Source organism: Staurois parvus, unplaced genomic scaffold (genome assembly GCF_062004578.1).
Source record: "Staurois parvus isolate SC_StPar_1 unplaced genomic scaffold, SC_StPar_1.0 ptg000336l, whole genome shotgun sequence".
Lineage (NCBI taxonomy): Eukaryota > Metazoa > Chordata > Amphibia > Anura > Ranidae > Staurois > Staurois parvus.
The window spans coordinates 3,693,926-3,711,341 of record NW_028318132.1 but is presented as its reverse complement, the minus strand read 5'-3'; the positions used below and the strand labels follow the sequence as shown (position 1 = coordinate 3,711,341).

General features: G+C 37.3%; 1 protein-coding gene across 2 annotated transcripts in view; it reads right to left on the bottom strand.

Moving 5' to 3' along the window:
* Positions 1-744: 744 nt before the first annotated feature.
* The window catches only part of GRK3 (G protein-coupled receptor kinase 3), a 415,831-nt gene continuing 399,159 nt past the window's right edge, over positions 745-17,416 (bottom strand). For both annotated transcript variants that reach the window (XM_089684118.1, XM_089684117.1), the window contains exons 20-21: positions 17,256-17,369; positions 745-15,064 (exon numbers count right to left, since the gene is read on the bottom strand). In XM_089684118.1, the coding sequence (XP_089540244.1) occupies positions 14,903-15,064; positions 17,256-17,369 (276 nt within the window). In that variant the 3' untranslated portion in view covers positions 745-14,902. The remainder of the gene's footprint in view (positions 15,065-17,255; positions 17,370-17,416) is intronic.

Below are 17,416 nucleotides of genomic sequence, written 5' to 3'. Positions count from 1 at the left end.
CATACTTGCTCATGTGCAGTGGGTATCCGTCTGTGAAGCCGCAAGCTATCACAGCCGGGTGCCCACACTGAAGATGCCGGCCTCCTGGAATCCAGGACGGCTGGTGAAACGGGCTGCGGGGGACACACCACAGGACCGAGGGACAGGTAAGTGGCTGTTTTTCAAAAGTCAGCAGCTACAGTTTTTGTATTTTTTGATAGGTAGAGTGGAACTCCGCTTTAAGCATAAGTGGTCATCCTATAGCTAGGTTCACTCTCGTGCATTTTTCATGAGCTTCTATTGACATTTAGAAGGCCAAAAACAATCATTGTCGCACCCAGAAAAGTGTTTGTACTTTATTCCAAGAAGCATAGGTATGAATGGGCTCATAGAACATAATGGTAATCCTCTTGTTGCTTAATGTCATGCATCAGCCAACGTTTGTAAAATCACACAGGTGTGAACAGGGACTAAAGCAGGCCATAGAAGAGTTGAAAACTGAATGAAAATTATTGTCGATTGTCAGATTGTGCAGATGTCACATCATTAATGCGCCAGCTGTGACATACGATTTTCATGCCACAACTGAAAGTGCCTAATACAAATGCTGGATTTTTGAAAGAAAAAAAAAAAACCATTGATGGCACAATCGTATGACAAAACAAACGCCATTTTAGTTTTTCAATCGACAGAACGTTCGGTTTTTGACTCGTCTGTGGCCTGCTTTCGTTTTTTTATCAGCTAGACAAAGAATAGAAGACTATGAAGAGTACACAGGGGTCTTTATTGGAATAGGTTTATATGAGCAGTTGATCAGCACATAGAAGCAGCATTGCTGTTTCAGAATAGTTCTGGGACAAAATAAAAGTGATTTTTTTTTTAACCATTTGTGGCACATCACAGATATAATCAAGGCAATTAATTACACAGTGAGTGGGAGGTATACTTTGAACGTGCAGTATTGTACTGGCTTGCAATCTAAATACAGTGTCTCCTTCATACAACAAATATGAAAAGAACAAATCTTTAAAAGAAAATAATTCTCATAAATATCCAAAAATATTTACATCTTTACAGGATCGTAAACATACACGTTATTAATATAGTTTCATATAATTTGGTACTGTAACACAAAACTAAATGCATCTGGTGTTGTGGAGTACGTGGATGGGAAGAAGGATATTTTGGGCAACTGGTTCAGACAACAAAAATATACACAATCAACAAGACAAAATAATACCAAAATGTACAGGCATTCCTTCAGAGGGGAAAATTATTTTGTACAGGTTATATTTTATGTACAAAACAAGTTTAGACAGATTACGGTATATTGTTATTTTATACTAGCTAGATTTAAATATTTGAGAAAATGCTGTAATTACGTGGAGGGTGGCTTTCCTTATGTACAGAAAACATGGTGGTTGTAAGTCTACCTATGGCCACAGCAGATGACCACTCCAGAGAGGAAACCAGGCAGAGAGCAGCTTCTAGTTATTTACCAAGGTTACTTACAACTTGAAAGAACTTAGGCTTTGACTTTTGGGCTAAACCTTTTTCTACATAAATGTTAGTGCCCATGTCTTTTGTCTCCATTGCAGATTTCCTCCGTGTGACACCAGATGAAGAAATGATACCTGGGGTCACCAAGACATGAAGACACATACAGCAGTGCAATCCTTGCAGAGATTATTCCATCTCTATTAAGGAAAAGGTGCTTATATTGCTGCTTCTGTGTCTATTTAAGATTTCCATCACTGCTTGTCCTTTTTTTTACCACTGTCACTGAGACAGTAAGTAGTTCTTCCTTCAGGCATGGCTGGAGTTTGGATTTAGGCTGGGTTCACACTCATGCTGTGCAGTACATTACATGTGATTCACTCAGAAACTGCACCGCATTCCTGTGCAAATCACATGCAAATTTGGTGCGGTGCGATTTGAGCCATACATTATGTAAGGCTCAAATTGCACCGCATCTGCACCAAAAAGGTGCATGACCCTTTTTTGGGTCCGCACTGGAGTCGGATTGCATGGGTATTCATACCTATGTGATCCGATCTGCACATCGCACCACATTTTGAGGACCAATTTCGGGGTGTTGTTAACATACACACCCACAGCGGTTCGGAAGAACAGGCTGCGATTCTGATGCGGAGTGGAATTCGCGCAGAAAATGCTGCGAATTCCAGACCGCATCAGTGTGAACCCAGGCTAACAAGTGAATGTCCAACTGCAATATACTGAAACAGTAAAGAGAACCAGATTATGCAGTACAGGAGCAGTAGTTGACAAAATTGGCACATCTTCAGTGCTCTGCCACTACTGGGACAGATAATGTTCCTCATGGTGTACACCTACACTTAGTGGCCACTATATTAGACACATTGACTCATAATGCAAATTACTAAACAGCAAATCACCTGGCTGCAGTTTTTGCAGACTTGGCAAGGTGTTTTGTCTGTTACTTGACCAAAGAATGGGGAAGATGCATTATCTAAAAAGTTCTGACCAGGGAACGATGGGTGGTGCCAGATGTGGCTGAAGCTTCCGAGAGGCTGAGGACCTCCTGGGAAGTTTAAACAGGCTTTAGCGTTTATACAGTGTACAAATAAAGTGGAACTCTATGTACAAAAAGAAAATGGGCGAACAGGCAGGATATTTAATGCAGAAGAGGCATGTTTGGTCTCTTCTGCATTGAAGTGTTACTAAACCCAGGACCCTGCATTCACGTGATTTGGTCTCCCTCAGTACACACAACATGGAAGTGCAATTATCTTAGTAAATATAAACTGATAAATATCTTTTCTCATCAGCAGTTAGAGCAGTCTTGTGACTTCTGTCAGTTTCCAGCAGAGCACATGTTAGAGCTTGTAGGATGGATGCAGAACCCCTGACCTCTGTCTGGACAATGCTGATTGGCCCTGAGCTGATCACATGCACTCTCCCAAGAAAAAAAAAACCTCCCTAGCAATACACACCAAACTCAGCATGCACAGAGTGACTCCACGCAATATATATCATCAGGGGATAAGAGGGAGACCCTGGAAGAAGGGGAGGATCAGAGGATTGCAGAGGATTAACCCCTTAGGTTCCACAGTGAGTATAACAAGCATGCTTTACTGCATATACAGACTGATTTTACTGTTGTGGGTTTAGTAACACTTTAAAGTTACCTCTCTGTCTCTCCACCCTTGTATAGTGAGCTGCGCATGTACAGCTCACTGTACAAATTCGGCAATGCTGAAGCTGACAGCACACGCTCGGGAATTACATCATCCCCACTCAGCCAGTGAAAGCAGCTGGAAATCAAGACCCGAAAGCCGGCCACTCGAAGATGTCAGTGCCCTGAAAGGAGCACTGAGACGCCACACTGCAGGAGCAAAGGTAAGTATAGTTCTGCTTTAACCATACACTTTAACCAGCAAAAAAAAAATTAAAAACAAAGTAGAATCTAAATTTAAAACATTTGCGAGCAGGAAAACTCTGTTGCAGAGGACACATGGCATGTGTTTTCAGCAATTAAATATGCTTACCTGCCTGCTTGCAGTCTTCCTTAAAATGTTCCCTAAACTGCACATACACTGATCAGTTTCTAATCTAGCACGTGTTTTTATTTCCAGGATGACTGAGTTACAGTATGTCATCCTGCGGTGGCCAATTAGGACTGCTGAAAACTAGCCTGCCTCACCTGGAGCATAGGCAAGTATTGTGGACTTTAGTTCCATTTTAAGTGAGAAGTTGCATGCTCAAAAACAACTCGTTAATGAGAGGTCAGTGGAGAAGTACTCTACTCAAATAACCACTCACTAGTGTAACAAAAAAAAAATGCCTTCTTAAGACACAACATGTCAAACTGAAAATCATGGGCTACAGTAGAAGACCAAGACAAGGTCCACTGCTGGAAGAGAACGGGAAAATGAACCTACAGTGGAGGATTAGAAAACACTGCTGAGAGATGGCTGGTCAGAACTTGGGGTGCACAGCATGAATCCAGGGATCCATCTTGTCTTGGGACAACAGTTGAGGAGTTATAATGGCACGGAGTGTGGGAATGGTTTCTGGTACAAATTAGAACCATTTATACCAAATGAGCATAATTTAAATATCATAGTATACTCTAGCATTGTTGTGCACCATATACAACCCTTTATCGGCACAAGATGTGTGTGTCTACTATAGTGGCCACAGAATGTATAGTGGGGAAAAAGCAAATAAACATTGTCCCATTACACAGAGGGGTTAAGGGTTTGGCTTGTGGAACTTTGTATGCCATTCAAGAAAGCTATTTGGAATAAAGCTCAAGTAACAGAATAGTGCTAGGTCATGTAGACACATCACAAGCACAAAACTGTACTCACTGCCCATGGTATGTTAAAGTGACTCTTAGTAGAGTTCACAATGCTGTAACAATAATTTGTTTTTGTTTTAGAATATAGTGAACTCCAAGAACATTGGCACAATTTTGTGAATGTGGGTTAAACCCGATCATTAATGTATAAGTACTGTTTATGCGGCTGCTATGCACAGCTCATACAATTCTGTATTTGCTGTGTGAGAATGCTTTACCTGAACGAACAGGCAAAATATTCCTGTTATACAGAAGAGACACAAAGATGCCATTTTTTAAAGTATATAACTGACAATTCTGTTGTTTAGCTTTTCAAAATGACTTTTTCTCATAACAAAACATAAAATGTTAGCGCCCCCCCCACCTTCTCTTACTGTATAGAGTATTCACCTGCACGAAAGGCCACAAAAACTACCTGCAGTTGGTATCTAACTCAGAGGTCTTTTTACTGAACTGCAGGAACAGGTTAGAACCGTTAGATGGTAGGGCTTCACTGGTAAGATAAGCACAAGATGCATATGCTGGCTGTTATAAAAGGAAATGGTAACTTTGCCTACTATGCCGTATATAAAATGAGATTACTTTGCCCATTCTATATAAAATGTATTTGCATTTATATTGTACTGTAGAGTTGAGCAAATACGTTTAAGTTCAGTAGGTAGTGAGATATTAAATGATGTATAAAATGCTAGCAATGTCTACAGAGCTTAATCTAAATGGCTAGCCATCTTGGTGCTGACCTACAATCCCAGTTAAGGCTAATCTGCATTTACCCATTTCCATCTTTTGACTTAACATAGATGATTTTTAATAGCTTGGGCTTCGTTCACACTTACATACTTTAAAGCAATTTAATGGATGGAATATGCAATTATGTTAAAAAGCATTGAAAGTGCACATCTAAATCCACATTCATTTCAATGGACACATCTCATGTACGTTCACTTGTAAGTGTATAATGCTTTATTAATGATCATTCTCCTTTGTGACCAATCTGAAAAAACTGAGCACAAAGAGGTCTTGGGGATACAGTTTTATTGATGGGGTAAGGGGGGGCATTGCTGTTTTTTTTTTTTTCTTTTAAAGTTGCACTTATTCTTTACATAGTGAAAATACAGGTATACTTTAAAAAAAGAACAAAAGAAAAAAACAAAAAAAAACAAACAAACTTAGGGGCACATTTAGAAAGCAGTTAATCTGTAGGTGTGTGTGTGTGTGTTAATAAACAGTAATTGCCCAGTAACTACCAGTGAATGGTAAAATACACCTTCAATGCTTTTTAAAATATGCCTCTTAATGTACGTAAAAAAATAACATAAAAATGCGCTATAAAAAAGTGCAAAAATACAAAGGAAATGAAAAGTGTGAATCTAGCCCCCTAATTTTCAAAGTAATAAGTAAGTTTATAGAGGTATCATAAAATCTGGGTCATATATGAATAAGGGCATGCAACACTGAACTGAATGATTTTTAGAAGGAGAAGTATGGCCAAAGCTTTTTTTTTTTTTGGCCCTACTTCTCCCATGGATCACAGGAGTGCACTTAATTGTGCATTCCTGTGACCCATTTTCAACCCGCTGCCAGCTGACGTCACAGAGCCGACCAAGGCTCTGAAAAGATCCTGACCATATGTTGGGATCCACCCAGATGTCTGGACTGGCAGCTGGCTCAGCCTCTCCCAACCCCAGTGCTCCAAAAGCAGAGAGACTGACTGATAGTCACCAGCTCTCTGCTCACTGAAGACCAAGAACTGAGCGATCAGCAGTCTTTGATCACTCAGTTCTCAGTCTTAGAGTGATGCTGCATCCACTTACGTATGTATATATATTTTTTAACCCCATACTTCTAACTTTCTATCTTGTCTGAAAGAAATAAATGAAACATTATTTTGGCACCTGAAAAATCCCATGTAACTATGAACTAATGTTATTGATATAAAATAGGTAATGTGATGTTTAGCCATTTTATTCCCCACAGAAAAACACATTTTACGGTCATCAAAAGTTTTTTCTTGAGGAAAATCATGGAGCACACAAATCCTCCCTGCCATTTAGCCCTAATTATAAAAGCTTTTTCTTGTTTCTAAATACTCTCCATCAACCTTTGGGGAGTATAATTTAGTAGGAAGTTTAGAATAGGTTATTTTCACACTGAGAAAACCATTCTAAAAAAAAAGTGTACAAAAGGTGTTTTGGTATGATTTCATTATATCTGCAGCTTTAATAACTACATAGAGAAGAGAGTTGATCTAAGGCTGCCTAATGGGTTTGCTAAACTCAATGTGAAGAGCTGCATTGGTGAATATTGATATCTAATGATCAGATGTTACACATCAGAAACAGTCCTACTGACGTGCATCTGAAGTCATAAGTCAAATAATCCTGCAACAGCATTTCACAAAGACCTCTGGGAGACCTACAAGCAGTCAGATCAGCTCCATTCATAATGCACCAAATGAAACTAAAAGCCAAGTGTCATGGATGCACAGAAAGTAGCCAGAGTAAACTTAGCCCAGTAATGCTACTCTGCCACACCATCCGTGCCTAACAGGACCTTTCTATTAAGAATTTATCATACTATGCTAATGGAATGTTGAATGTAGAAAATGTGTAACAAGTACATATGTGAATGTCTTCAAAATAAAGGTGAAGGGCAGCGTGAGCAAAGCATACTTCTCAGTGCTATAAACTGTACACTCAAATAGCCCCCAATTACCCTCCACCCAAACAAACAGATATTCTAAGGTCAAAAGGTACAGTAGCAAGAGTCACAGTGGTGACTGGGCCCAAGAGGACCGCAGGGAAGTCTGCTGAAAAACAAAATACCTAGATGACAAGCCTCAAATCGAAACTAACATTATCAGCAGCTGTTTCAGACCACTGGTCCCAAACACAGTATTACTGAATAGAATGGGACTAGTGTGTGGCATGGGAATCATAAGGCAACTGCCACCTTCTTACGTAGGTATTTTGCTTTCAGACAGATATCCTTTATCCATATTTTTCATTTATATGGATTTATAGCTGTGCTTTTCACTGACAAAACATTGAAGTATTAATTACCAGACAAACTGCAAAGAATGTTAAAATCACAAGTATTCATGACTATGGAACATAAGTACAGTATATGCCTGTAGCAGCATTATATTTTATATACATATTTAAACTCATAATGCTATAGACCACATATAAATGTGCACTCTGTACAATAATCTGTATATGCGATAAACCCCTCTAATGTCAACCTGTAAGAATTATTACATTGTATAGAACATGACCATACATATACATCTCTTACATAGTGTGGAATGAATAACGATCACCCAGTCATTATTCTATGAAATCACTATTTTTACATCCAATAATAGCAAACAGCAAACAATTCATTGTACAGCAGTTACACCTAATGTGTAATCTTGTGTACCCTCTAGTACACATGTGCTACCATAAATAAAATGGCAACAACCTAAAAATGACATTCCAAAAAAAAAAAAAGTCCATTACACTATTCTTTGCTTAGTCAAGTCCTTAATGTCTGTTTCTACTTTGAGCTATTAAAAATTAAAAAGCTATTCAAAGATAAATTATTCTGTACAAAAACCTATTATTCAGTGTCTTTATTTACTATTAGTCTAAGTGTAATGTTTCTAAGAGCTTCAGTGACATATTTGGTACAGATTACAGAAAACTGGAGGAAGGAAAGTGTCTGGGTTGCCCATAGCAGCTAGATGTTGGCTTTTGTTTTCTTAGGTGCAAATGGAAAATGACAACAGTTGGGTATTTAATGTGTCACTATAGGTATTCTCACAGATATTTTCTTCCCTCTACCTTTGAATAATCAACCTCACTTATAAAAGTATCTGGGGGAAGTGATCTTAGACAATCTCTACTGTTCAGAGCAAATTAAAAGGCAAAGTCCATCGAAAATGGATATTTCCATTTTTGGTAGATGTTAGAAAGTGGAATTACCTGACACTTTCTCAAACATCTCAGAAACATTGCTAATGTGAGATCTATATTTGGAATACCTTGTGGCCATTGTGGAGGGGAGGGGGACACTACAAGATGCAATAGGAAGTGCTAAAGTACACAATGGTGGGTGAAACAAACCTGTCAAATGGACACAGAACTGAGAATTATGGAGGTGAGGTCTTGCCATTGAAAAAATATCCATTTTGGATGGATTGGATCTTTACTATGAATTGGGTTTTATCACAGTGTTCAAGGGTATAAATATTGGTCATAGAAATACTTTTCTTCATTTAACTCCTCCTTACTTCTATCCACAAGAAGAATGAAAGTAAGAATATGATTGGTTGTTTCAGGCAAAACCTACTGTCTACAGCAATTCTTTCTTCAAACGCCCAGTTCTCTCCTTATACAGAGTTGTGAGACAATGCTCTTCTATTAGACAAACTGGGGTTGATTTACTAAAGGCAAATAAGCGGTTCACTTTGCAAGGAATTTCCCCTTAGCTTAGTGAATGTGGTAAAAATGAACTGTGTAAATAATACCCAATCATATGTAAATAAAGTTTAAAAAAATAAATTTTTGCTTGCACGTGATTAAATGATGCAATTCGGCTTCACCTTATTCACAAACCTAAGGGAAAGTTCCCTTGCAAAATGAAAAGCCTATTTACCTTTAGTGAATCAACCCCATTGTCTCCTTTTGTTTTAATAATCTAATACACATATTACTCTACTTAATAGAATACTTGCTTCACTTTCTTTGGATGCATGTTTGAATAAAACTCCTGTAAATACAAATAGGAAACGATCCATACAAGTTTTATACTGGAATGGTTTTAATATTAACGTTGGGTATTGCACGTAGCAACCAAGCACATTACAGCCATCTGTCCATTGGTACAGGCTAGGAACCATATAGGCTTATAACCGTACAGTGAGTTAGGTAGCATGGCACCACATATTTTGTTACTCCAGTTTATAAACAAGAATGGTTATTTTTTTGTTTTTTTTTTTCTTAAAAGGTGATTTACTAAAGGAAGGAATTACATTTTCCCTTAGCTTAGAAAATGAGGTGAAGCTCTGCTAACTTCCATCATTAAATCATGTGCAAACAAAAATATTACTTTTAATTTTCTTTCCATGTGATTCAGAACTCTTTACAAAGCGAATTTCCACCACATTCTCTAAACTAGGGAGAAATTCCCTTGCAAAGTAAACAGCCTATTTGCCTTTAATAAATCAACCCCTTATTGACTATTGTACAGGGCACTGTTATAGCACCCGTTTGGTGTGCTTTGCTTGTACTGTTCAGAAGGGCATTTATACATGCAAACTTTGTGATTTTAATGATAAAGCCCTTTAGAATGTATGTGTATAATGCACATGTGCCCATGTGTATATATACAGAAATATATTAATAAAACCCAATACCCACATAGGTATGTTTGTATAAATTAAGTAATGCAAAATGTTTAATGTTGCAAACGTCAAACTTCACAGTAATATTTGCTGTACTATACCCCTTTTTACAAAATGCATTTACAGCTGCCATACTACATAGAATGAACATATTTACAATGGACCGTTAGGGTTGGTGTGAATCTGCTTAGTATACGCACAGCAATTAGTATAGAGCAGCAGACTGCACAGTTCATCTAAATCAAGATTATTCTGTCCAGCTTTAGAAATTAAGATGGAAATAATCAAACAAAACGGTAAACTGAACATGGTGTTCTGTGTTCAATGGCGTTTATTTATGAAAAACAGAATAAAGCGGATAGTTCTACTTAAAATGAAATTGCCAGCACACCTTAAATAACCAACTATACAGATAAGAAACAATTCTGTGGAATGTCAGCAACATCAAAGAAATGCATGGATTTAATAAATAATATAAAATGAACTCTTGTTAAAATATAACTCTTGGTCTATTCCTACATAACTACCTTCATTTACCAAAATACAGCCGAGTCCATAACAAGTGAGTTCAAACAGGATGAACGAATGAACATGTGCACAGTTTTGCTGAAGGGAGAGAAAGTAATATTTACTTTGCCATGGCTGAAATATGTACATCGATATGCAACACAGATGCCACAAAATAAAGATGGGTTGCATGGGTACAAGTGTCAAGACGCAGAAGCATTGGCTAATTTAGACTGAGCAAGCAATAATACAATGCATGGCTGCTCCTTCCATTAGCACATATTACAATATTTTCTGTTCTCTCAATGATAAAGGAAAGAATGGCACAGCAACATTTTCCAGTATAATATGATTTATACAAGTGATAAAGACTGCAACCCTGGTCTCCCTGCACTGTGACCTGCCTGAAAAGCCCTATACCAATACACAGGGGCATTTATACACATGCAGCTCTATAAAGGCCAAATGTAATGGCCTTAGAATGGATCTCTAACGTTCCTGATTATTTTTGCTGTAATTAGTCTACATTGATCTAGATGTACTGATCAATGAGGTTGGACATGTTCCCACAGGGCCATGTGCTAATGTTCTTGACTTCTCTGAGATAAGAAACAGTAAGCTACTAGCAGAATTAATATATAACACACAAATTTAAAGTGAATGCTTAAAAAGCACATTAGCACCCCAAATGCATGGACACCAGAACTGAAATTTGTGTCAACTAAGTACTGTACTGCACAGGCATCATCGTGTAGCCTGTGATACAACCACACTTCAATGTAAAGATTTTCACTTCATAGCTCATAAACGTTATATGATGTTAATAGGGACAAATGCTCTTAAAGGCTGGTCCTTTGCTAATTTGGCCAATTCTGGAGGAATTTTTGTGTTTTTAGAGGTCTGATTAGAAAGTTTCTCTTTGTGTAAAATATTCTTAGCCTTCACAAATTCTGCAATCCTGGATTAGCAGTGTAGAGCTGGAGGGCAGCTTTCTTGTATTATATGCATATACTGTATATAATGTACAGTTTTCTAAAGGAACAGTGGTGGAGTATGTTTAAGCGAACACGATTATAAAATGTTAAATTATGATGTAGCTGCAGCAAGTGTCTTAGGGGAGGCAGAGACTATAACATCTACAGTACACTACAGGATATCTATACAGAAGGAAATTAAAAAAAAAAAAAAATCACTGAATGTTATATTAAGTATGAGCATCACATGGGTATGAAGTGACTGTACTACATCAGCGAAGTGGCAATCTTACCATCCAATAATGTGTGAAACTTTCTTTTCAAGGGCTTCCAAAAATAGTTTTCTTCTTAGAAATGTGCTTTTATTCACTGTACAACCTTCAATATTGTGCGTTGCCACAGACCTGACCCACTAGACTAACCCATATGTTTATTTCTGTAGACATCTGAGGAAATGCATACTGATAAGTCAACCGTTTACCTACAACACTTGCTCAACCTAAAACAAATAAATACGTATATTTTATCAGTAGCAAATACTAAAAAAAAAATTGTGACGGAAAGATGCCTTAACTCCTGTGTGGTTGCACCTTTTCTCTATTCACTTAGCTTCTGTGTACTTCCTGCAGTACAACTGATTCTTAGAAGTGTGGAACCTGACAAATCCGGTCAATGTAATCCTTAAATAAATTATACATGAGTACAATCCATATCTAGAGAGAAAAGGGGTGAGCTAGCAGGAGGGAAATATATATTCCCCTGGACCACAAGGTGTTTCAAGGTCAAACAACACTAGAACACAGTACACATGAGTGGCATTGTATGAATCAAGAAGAATACATGCAGTTTTCAGTGACATGCTGAGCTAAACTTGAATGTTGTCTCTCACAATAACCAGTGGTGATGCGACTTAAGTCCTCTGCACTGCAAAGCAAGTAATTGCTTCCAAAGATTGATCTCAGAATTACAAACAAGCAAATGGTTACAAAATAAATTTAAAGTGGGGTTCAATGATCTTTGCCAGATTAACCCATTGTTTTGCTAAGGACCTGGATCTGATAAAAAAAATGTAGATAAGACTTTGCACATGGAGCTATTTAATTCTCTTAACAGGTAAACAGCTTTTCTAGCAAGTATTGGTAGGATCAGCACCTATGAAGTATGATAACCAGTAATTAGCATGTTATAAAAGAATGTTCTGTTTCAAGCCAACTATAACAAATGAACGTGCAACAATAAAACAAGTTTCCTTAGTCAACTAGTAAAATTATGTGTACGTGTGCATGATAATGATATTTACAAGTTTGTGGAAAGGTGTATAATCACATGAAGATAATGTGATATGTTTGCTATCTAAGTTCTACAAAAACAGTAATAGGATGCTTTTAACCTATTCCTCTCATAGTGATATGGTTATTTATTTAGGCAGTTAGACTTTTATTACCCACATATGATGGAGTCATACTGAGCACAGCACTATGGAATTTAACCCAGAAAAGGTATTAATATACATTGTTCACAATAAGGTGCTATGTGAAGCGTTACATTTGTGAATGAAGTTCGATAATGATTTTATTGCTATGCAGTACTGGTCCTACATATCAGTGCCCAGTCAGTAACAGTCATTGTACCTCTCTCAGCCATAACTATGACTTCTACTAACACTTAAAGTACAATAAGAAAAGAGTTCTACAGTGATGAATAACCTAGGTTGCGAAAATCCTGGAACCAATTACAGAAATTGTGTCCATAATTTGATTTATGGTATTATGCTATAATATATCTCCCCTTCTCACTAGTTATAAAATAGTTTAAAATATCAAAACATATTTCATTCTGGAATTTGACTAGGTCTATTTAGAGTTTCTAAGGCAAAAAAATTATCTTGTTACCATTTCTTGTTGCTTTTTTTTTTTCAGAATCTAACCACTGTTGACAACAGCAAGGTATGGAAGTTAAAATAAATTTACACACAACAAATCTCATTTTTCCCTTTAAAAGTACAGCTAAATTACTCGCATGTTCATGCCAAACACTGCATGTGATTTTTATACAAATATAGAGATTCATACTTCACAGTAGTTTTATTTTTATCCAACCAATAACAATTTGACTCCTGCTATATGACGAACATCGCATTCATTAGACTCCCCTCCCCAGTGGTTCATTAATCTGCTCATACAAGGGCGGGTGCCACTGCCAGTAATTAAATCTACAAGAAAAAGTAATGTTGAGTCGCTGGCCTCCCAAGAAACTCCTTATTATGAATCTAAATAGAAAATGTAAGATGAGGATGAAAATTACAGCAGTGTTTTCTCTCACGCTATTGTAACAAATTTTTTAAATTAATTATTTACAGATACACTTAGACGTTTTTGCTATATATAGTGAATCTGTTTCTAGGAAGTTTTCAAGTCCATTGGCACTTTGCACTTTACTGACAAAATAGAAAGGCGGACACTAAACGCTAGGGGCTGCCATGCAGTTGCGATGCTGAGTCACTAATTGAGCAAGGTGTCATTTCAGCTATATGTAATCTTGCAGTGCTGCATATAGCAGGAAGTAACAACAGAGCTGTCTAATTGTTTTGTCCTGCCTAATTCAGCCTATCAGGATATACACTCGCAGTGACAATGGTAATAACCTTGATGACACCTAATAGAATGACAGCATTAGAGGTCCCAACATTAGACATATGGGAAAACAGGGACAGCAACTTCAAATAGTAAAGACTGATTCAGGACTACAGCATGACGCGTACCAAGATTATCCAATGTTCTCACCTGCTTTTCACTTAAGCAATAATCTGATTTATAAACAAAATAAAAACAAGTGCAATTGACCTGAAAAGGAAAAATCCTGTACTTATAATAGCTGTAAACGTATCTGAAGAATGAGCTTGATTAAAACTGTGCTAAACTGGCTAAAAGACCACTGGACAAAGCTACCATGCACTCCAGTTTACCAATAATTACTCTACTATGATATTTCTACCCTCATACACAGCAAGACAGTGGCAGCCACTATTTTGGTGAACACACAGAAATGGGTGAATATTTTTAGTATGTACATCTTGTAACCACAGGACAGGTAAAAGTCATTGAAGTGCATAACAGTATCATCACACTGCTAGTTCAAAGTCAACAGTGCAAGTTGGGAGGACATAAGGAAAAGGGGCAATTATGGCAACACTCAGGAAAGCTATCATCTTGCGAACATTCTTATAACTTGGCAACGCCTTCAGAAAACATCCAGGGATATGTTGAAATTTAGACATAAAAATCAACGTAAAAGCAACTACTGCAAAAAAAATTCATATTCTTGTCTGGCATACACCAAAGCATGCATATGCCAAGATTAAAAAAAAATAGGTCTGATGCCTTGCTTCTTCAGCATATAGAGATAGGTCATTCAGGGTAAGCCGATGCAATAGAATGATGAGCTATCACTAAATTTGGCAACTTTCACAACTCTTCTGTTAGTGAAAATTCATCTTTTCTTTGCCTCAGGCCGTGTGACCTCTTCTAGACTTCAGGCGGCAAGACCAGTCTTCAGTAGACTAGACAATGTGTGATGCAGGCTCCCAAACTTTCTCCTATGTACACCTTGCTTTTGAGGGCCATACAAGTAACTAACAACAATGCTGTAGACCTTGGGCAAGGTGGTTTAAGTAGTTATGCCTAAGAATTCTTGGTCCAGTCCTGCCACTTAAAGGCCATTGCTATTTCTGTGACTGAGCGGTGGTTTAGAGATCTCTACAACTGCAGACCGGGACTTGTTCAGGAACTTTGGAGCCCGACGTAATAGCCTCTGTGCCTCAGTAAATGCTTCAGTCAGTTCTTTCTTCCACTGTACAAATTCTGGATCACTCTACAAAAGCATAGTAAAAAAAAATTAATAACAATACATAACTTATAAAAGCAATTAAAGAGCAAGCTAAAGCTTTTGCACTTCCGAAATGTTGACTTTGACAGCCTCTTTCTACTTGCTTCAAATTTCCATGGGCCAATCACTTGATAGTGTTGGGCCCATAAGAATGTACATCAGTGAGGCTTAGTGACAAGCTCCAACACTGTGGAGGTGCAGCACTTTGATTACTACCACTCCACCCTACCCACACCCACACAATGATTGCAAAAGTGTTGAAAAGATCTTTTTTCTCCCAATAGAAATCAATCAGCACCCACCCAACAATCATTTCAGTAGTGCAGAATTCAAAATGGAACAAGGATTCTGACTGGTTGCTCTGGGAAGCAAGATTTTTTCTTGTTAGAAACTTTCCATACATGAGCCCCTCTGCTTTTGATGTCAGATATAAATACTTTTAGCATCTTGCACTTGTGTCAATTTAACTTTCATTAACAGACTTTTTCTGTTCTGTCAGTTACTTCCACCATATTTTCCTTTTGTTTCTAATAGCATATTGTTTGTACAGTATACTCTATTTTTACAAGCTGATTTGTATAGTTTTTTCACCTTTATAATTGGCTCTACTGTGAATGAGCAAATTTAAATTTTAGTGTTGAATAATGCTATATGTATTGCAATTGCTTTTGTTTAGAAAGCTAAAAAAAAAACCCAAAGAAAGCATTATCCATAAAATGATATCTATAGTACGTAAATATGGTTTAAAGTGTTAGTAACCCAAAATCAAAGATTTTTTATATTGTAGCTTACCTGTTAATCCGGTCAGTAAGATTTATTTTTCATCTTCCTTTAAAGCAGAGCTCCAGCTAAAAATGCGGGCACAGCCCCACTGCATGGGTTAAGAGCTTTTTTTGTCCAAGGACTCAGGGAAAAACTGTACTTACCCATTCCTCCAATCCTCCTGAAAACCGCACTCTCCCACGTCCAGTCGTGGACTGTTCCTGCTGTCCTCATGTCCGGAGCTGATCTATGGGTGCGATGCCATCAGGAACAGCCCATTCACAAGACCACTAGCGTGTGGGGGAGCAGGAGTGGTGGGGAACAGCCTTGTGCTCAGAGGATTGGAGGATTAGGTAAGTATATCTTTGCTTTTTGAGCCCCTACACAAAAACAAGCATTGAACCCATGCAGTGCGGGCACAGCCCAACTGCATGGGAAAATAATTTGGCCTGGATTTCTTCTTTAACAGAAGAAGCTGTCCACTAAAAATTGCATTTATAGCTTAAAAGCAAACCATTTAACACTGACAGGGGTGCTTACAATTGTCAGCTTTTATTGATTTATGTAAAACCTTCATCCCAAAAGGAAAAAAACTTAAATACTATTAGATGAATTGACTAACAAATTAAAGACAAATTCTAGTTAAATCCACTGGTGCATCTAACACTACCCCCAGGTAGTGTTAGATTCACTGATCCTTCACTGAAGTGGAGTGTGTTACTGACTGGATCATCAGGTGGAAATAAAGAAAAAAAAAGTCCAGGAAAAAAAACACAGCCACCACATTTAAAGATTAGTAAATTGTAATATATTACATTATTGTTTTTGGGTGTAATACCGCTTTGATTAACTTTCTTTTAAATAATATCTTACAATTGTATTTGCAGCACACACATTTCCACAGTCTTTAAAATGTATTTTATTTTGATTATTTTATAGATTTATTTTAGCTTGTACATCTTGTGATGTGAATATTTCACTGCTGCTTGTAATAAACTGCAGAAAATTGTGAGTGCTATAAAAATGAAAAAAAAAAAGCAAAAAGAAAAAAAAAAAAGTAAACTTTTGACCACTTGATTTGATTATATTGAACATAATTTATTATAGCGAATACAATATAATTAAGATTAAATGTATCAAGAAAGGATAATATAAGTTCATTAACATAAGCTCACATAAAGCTCAAAAAACCTTCTGCATGAACTGTAGCTTCCCTACTTATCTGAGCCCTGATTTTTATCCAGTGATGTGCATGAGAACAGAGGCTCTCTCTGCTCTCTCTCTCCTCATTGGCTCTGGTACAGCAGACATTGAGGAGGGAGCTCAGAGCCGGTAAGTATAAAATGTTTGTTTGTTATAAGAAAAATCTAGCATTTACATTCACTTTAAACACTCACACATAACAGTGATTTACCTCACACTGCAGAACAAACTGTTTTGCTCCTTTGATCCTTAACAGGATACATTTCTTGTCCTTGATCTGAGTTTCTTCCACAGACACTATCTGTTCCATTGTCAACAGATTTTGCTGCATGATAGGAGAAAAAATAAGAAACATATTTTTGAATTAGATCC